The sequence below is a fragment of the Mugil cephalus genome, chromosome 7, assembly GCF_022458985.1.
Source record: "Mugil cephalus isolate CIBA_MC_2020 chromosome 7, CIBA_Mcephalus_1.1, whole genome shotgun sequence".
NCBI lineage: Eukaryota > Metazoa > Chordata > Actinopteri > Mugiliformes > Mugilidae > Mugil > Mugil cephalus.
In genome coordinates this window covers 25,841,626-25,847,625 of record NC_061776.1, presented here as the reverse complement: position 1 = coordinate 25,847,625, position 6,000 = coordinate 25,841,626, and the positions used below count along the sequence as shown (strand labels likewise).

General features: G+C 44.1%; 1 gene segment (V, D, J or C); it reads right to left on the bottom strand.

The window, feature by feature from the left end:
* Positions 1-4,857: 4,857 nt before the first annotated feature.
* LOC125010154 lies at positions 4,858-5,588 on the bottom strand. The segment is given in 2 exon segments: positions 4,858-5,400; positions 5,508-5,588. Coding segments are annotated over 2 exon segments (381 nt in total).
* Positions 5,589-6,000: the final 412 nt, after the last annotated feature.

Genomic DNA, 6,000 nt, shown 5'->3' with positions numbered 1-6,000 from the left:
TGTTGTGGTGGAAACCGAGGACAAAGAGTTGTGTTTGGCAATAAACAAAGATCAATTAATTAAAGCACAACTATCTGACAGTACGCTGGCTGCCTGTCTGTCTGCTGCTCGGGAACACAAATGCGATACACTGCCTATGACTTACCTCTTTGATGAAGGTGTGTTAGTGCGTAAATGGTCCCCGATGTCTGGTATGGAGTGTGACGTGGTTACTCAGGTCGTTGTGCCAAAAGAGTTCCGTCCTCAAGTGCTGAGTTTAGCCCACGATCACAGCTTGTCCGGTCATCTGGGCGTTAAAAAGACATATCACCGTGTGCTCCAGTATTTCTTTTGGCCAGGGCTAAAGTCTGATGTTGCCAGGTTTTGTCGATCTTGCCATATCTTCCAGACCACCGGCAAACCGAACCAGGTTATTCGCCCGGCTCCGTTACGCCCAATTCCAGCGATCGTTGAGCCTTTTGAGCATGTCATTATTGACTGTGTCGGTCCCTTGCCAAAAACAAAGACGGGACATCAGTACATGCTGACCATGATGTGCGCAGCCACACGATTTCCTGAGGCGGTGGTAAAGGCTCTGGTTAAGTTCTTTTCCACCTTTGGTTTGCCAAAACACATTCAAACTGATCAGGGATCTAACTTCATGTCTAAGGTGTTTGCACAGGTGATGTCGGAGCTGTCCATCAAGCATCAAGTGTCCAGTGCGTACCATCCACAGAGTCAGGGCGCACTGGAGAGATTCCATCAGACATTAAAGTCAATGCTTCGTAAATACTGTGCTGAGTCTAACAGGGAGTGGGATGAGGGTCTGCCACTGCTCCTGTTCGCCACTCGGGAAACCATGCAGGAGTCTCTTGGTTTCTGTCCAGCCGAATTAGTTTTTGGGTACACGGTGCGTGGTCCGCTACGGCTTCTGCGAGAGAGGTGACTTGCAGACCGGCACGGTCCCTCGCACAATATCCTCGACTTCGTGAGTTCATTCAGGGAGAGGTTACACACTGCATGTGAGCTGGCGCGTAGTTCCCTCTCCGCTGCACAGTCTTAGATGAAAAAACCAGTATGATAAAAACACACTCACCGCCTGAGTCCTGTGCATGCGCCTCACCTGTAGCCTCTGTGGTTTCACCGCCTTACAGTCCGAAAGAGGATGGACTGTGTGAGCGGTCTGTTTCAGTTCCTGGTTCACGTCTGGAGAGTTCCAAAAATTTGGGATACTTGTAGGAGCATTTGTCATATTTATGTAATCCGGCTAAACCTGATATTTGCTGCCTCATTCGTGGTCATGCTGCGCTATTCGGGGATAAGCCCACTCAGACCACAGTCCTCATCAGGACATTGATGTTGGGAACCACAGGCCAATTAAGCAACACGCGTACCGCGTTAATCCTGTGAGACGGGCGGTAATGAAAACGGAGGTTGCACACCTGGTAGAAAATGGTTTTGCTGTACCGAGTTCCAGTCCGTGGAGCGCACCTTCGCTCCTGGTACCCAAATCCGATCAAACTCCTCATTTTTGTAACGAATTCCGCAACGTGAACGGCATCACTAAGCCCGACTCATTTCCACTGTCCCGCATGGATGATTGTGTTGATAGAGTAGGATCTGCCAAAAACGTCACTAAACTGGACCTCTTGAAGGGTTACTGGCAGGTGCCTCTTACATAGCATGCATCCGAAATTTCAGTGAAATTTGTCACTCCAGATCACTTCCTCCAGTATATTATGCCTTTCGGGTTGAGAAACGCACCCGCCACCTTCCAAAGGCTGATGAACACTGTCCTGTCAGGTGTGAAAAACTGTGAGGCGTACCTGGATGACATTGTGGCACATTCGTCCAACTGGTCTGAGCATTTAGACACATTGCAGGAAATATTCAGTCGCTTAGAAAGTGCTTCTCTGACGGTGAATCTAGCAAAGTGTGAATTCGGTAAAGCTGTGGTCACATATTTGGGTAAACAAGTCGAACAGGGACAAGTGCGCCCCCTGTCGACCAAAGTTCAGGCCATTTTGGAGTTTCCTGTACCAGAGACGCGGCGGCAGCTGCGCCGGTTTCTGGGAATGTGTGGCTACTATCGTGGGTTCTGTAAGAACTTCGCTAGTGTTGTTGCGTCACTGACCAGCTTAGTGAGTCCTTCCCGCCAGTTTTTGTGGACAGTTGAATGTCAGGACTCCGTTGACTCTGCCAAAGCCCTCCTTTGCAGTGCGCCAGTACTGGCTGCACCTGATTTTGAGCGTCCCTTTAAGGTGGAGGTAGACGCAAGCGCTCATGGTGCTGGTGCTGTGGGGGTGTTATGACCGTAGGAGTCATAATTTGGATTCGGATTATTTTTTTCTGTTGTGGTGTCCCTCCCTGTCCAGGGGGGAGCTGTGTCCTTGTGTTTTCCAGGATGGGCGCGTGCAGCTGGAGGTCGCTGATTGGAGGAAGTCCGGAGGCCGCGGTTTCAAAAGTGGAGCCGACAGCAGACACAGTCTCTCTCGCTGGTTCGCCTTGGCTGCCTTGCATCCCCCTCATCGCGACCTTCTCCGACGCCAATCCGATCTGACCTTCTTGTGATTCCTGTTGATTCGATTATGTACGGAGGAGATGTTTATCTCTCCTGTAAATATTGTAAATAGTAGTAATAGTTCGCAGTACCATATTAGTAGGGGTGAGTAGCCTTTTATTTTTGTCCATCTTTTCTCTTGTTTTGGTGGTAGGGAGTGAGGGTAGAAAACCTGTTTTTTTGTTGACTCCTTTTTTCTTTTGGTTAGGCAAGTCAGTTTTCAATCCAGCTCGTTTTGTTTATTGTTTTAGGTGATGCTCACCCCGAAGACTTTATGTTCACTTGGGTAAAGAAATCCCTTCGTTTTGGACTGCATCTCCCTGTGTTCTGTGTTCCCTTTCATAAGAGGGAGAGTTGGTGTTTATGTTGTGTTTAGGTATCCCTAGGCCGGGGCATAACATCAGACTGGCTAAAAGGGCCCATGAACATAAGATTCAGGAACAGTTTCAGGATCACAGGGACACCAGGAGACTGTGGCAGGGACTGAAATCTGTCACAGGCTACAAGATCACCCCTGCAACCTACAATGACGACACTGACTTCCTGAATGAACTCAACAGCTACTTCAATAAAACTCAAGCAGCCAAGGTCACCCCACTTCAGGAGGAGGTGGTTCTGATTCCAGTCTAGGGATGGACATCGATAAGATTTTATTGATACCGATGCCGTTGTCGGTTCTGCTTATCGATGTGACTCTTTATCGATTCCCTTATCAATTCCTCCTATGAATTTTTGGTCTAGAAAAGTGGATGTTCGTGTTTTTGTGTAGACAACAAAATTTGATTGAGTTTCTTAACAAGAGATGAGAGCTTGTGTAAAAAAAAACAAACAGGAAATTGGTCACTGGATCCTCACTAGCACTTTTCTGCTGAGAATGAGAATAGCTGCTGTATTGTGAACACATGGTACTCTTGGTATTTAATGCTGTGTGTCATCAACAAATGCTTCAGCATGTTGGTGGTGTTGCTGCCTTTGCTTGAAATTACGGTGCTGCATAAATTGCATGTTGCATTGTTACAGTCTCTTCTGGAGATGTGTAGCCACATTTTCACCAATTTCAGTCTTTCTGCCATCATGTTGTCATGTAATGTGAAAGATGTGCATCCAAGTAAAGTTTCTTCTTTTATTTTATGGTGGTTGTTGAACAACTTTTAGGTGCATTACTGCCACCGTCTGGAACGGGATGTAAAGATTAGGCTCAGAAAGATTCAATAAGCATGAAGGCTAATGATATCAATGAATTTAACCAGTTGGAACCGGTTATTTAAAAGAACTGTTTCTGAATGCCCATCTCTAGTCTTGACCCAGCTCATGTCTGTCGGACCCTGAAAAAAAAAAAATAAACCCAAACCCACGTAAAGCTGCAGGTCCGGACCACATACTTTGCTGTGTACTCAAGGGGTGTTCAGATCAACTGGCACTGGTCCTAACAGATCATCTTAGACTGGAACTGAAAACAGTTACTGGAGGTTTAAAAGAATATTCTCTTCTTCACGTGACTCATTTTTGCTTCCATGTGCATCATCTTTGATTATATTAATTGATATTTTATTAATGCTGGATGTAGTTGAGACTGAGCTCAGGTCAAAGGTCATGACCAAGCTTAGTAACCTTTACTGTCCCACTCTGTCTTTTCTTTATTCACCAGCAAAACAAACAAGAACCTTCAGTTATAATTATATATGAGTACATAGAAAAAGTTATATGGTTAACATCATTTTTTAATTTTGCTGTTCACATTGATTGTGTGTCTTTATCTCTCTCTGTGTAGGAACTCAGGAAGCTATATTTCTGAGGACTGGACTGCATTTCAGACAAATACAACATGTTTGAGTTTTGAAGTTTGATTTTAGCATTTGTTTACAGAGACTGTTAATTAATGAATGAAGAGCTGATAGTGGAGATCAACACTGGAACTATGGGAAGACTTTATGATAATTCTCAGTCATATGAATATTAATGATAGAATAACTATTGATCTGAGACTTTGATGATGTTGATCTGTGTCTTCACTTTTCTTTTAACAGGATTTAGGTGAGAAACCTGTCATGCAGCATGAAGCTGAGGTCAAAGGTCATCACCAAGCTGTTCTCATCGACTGTCACAGTTATACAGGATGTATAAAATAGGAACGAGAAGCAGAAAACCTGCTTTGACTTTGGATCTGATTAATAAGTGACTGATGGGAACATGAAGGTTTTGTAAAATATAAGAAAACAAGTTGATTTTATGATGTTGGGGATGATGCCTGAGATGTTGATGGATTTTTAAATGGAAACAATCAAATTTCAGAAAAGTTTTCATTGAATGAACAGCTCATCCATGTCTAAAAGATATTTTAAATCACTTCTGTTGAAACTTGCATTCAGTTTTGTCTTAACAAATGCAGTGTATGATCTGTATGTACTTTATAACCAACGTCTGGTTTGTGTGTTCAGTGAACTGTATCAGTCTGTACAGTAGCTTCCAGCTGCAGCAGTCACTCCAGTTTCTGTTCAGTCTGACTGAGGGAGGTTTTTGTACGACGCTTTTTCACTGTGTGAACACCCACTGACTGTTGGGATAGTGAAGACTCTGACAGTAATAAACTGCTGCATCTTCAGTCTGGACTCCACTGATGGTCAGAGTGAAGTCAGAGTTTGATCCACCATCTGTAAAACGATTTGGTGTCCCTGATACTCGATTACCAACATAGTAAAAAAGGAGTTTAGGAACTCCTCCATCTCTCTGTTGGTACCAGGCTAAATAGTGGTAGCTGCTGTAATAAACATTCTGACTGGTCCTACATGTGATGGTGACTGATCCTCCCAGAGCAGACCTCACTACTCCAGGCTGAGTCACTGTGTACTGGCCTCTGGACTCTGAGGATACAGAGACAAAAACATAAAGCAGCTTGATGGTTTTGTGGGCTTCATTTCAGAGGGATGGATGTTGATAGAGGAGAGGAGTTTGATTCTCTGGACTTTACCTGTGAAGCAGCAGCAGAGGAGAGTCCAGATGAGGACGCAGATCAAAGTCATGTTTTTGATGAGGAGGATTTCTGTGGCTTCTGTTGTCATGAAGGACAGCTGTCAGTCATCCAGTGTTGAACTCTCAGGACTATAAAGTCTCCCAGAGCACTGGAGCATGGTGCTGCTGATGCAAAGTGACTCTGTATGGAAATGATCTGAGTCTTATTTATACTTAATTGTCTCCAGGGAGAAAACACACATCCGTTGCACAAGTTTCCAAACAGATATGATAAACAGACAAACATGTCTTTCTGTAATAGTTAACTAATGGACAATATTGTACCTGACTATTATTCCTTTGTATATACTGTATATTCTTCCATCTCTGTTTATTGTACATTAGTTGATATGCTAATTCCATACATGTGTTTTTTTCTGTCTTCACTGTCTTGTTTTGTTTTACTAGACATTTACAAAACATGTCCTCCTACACCTGAGGATCCTGTTCCT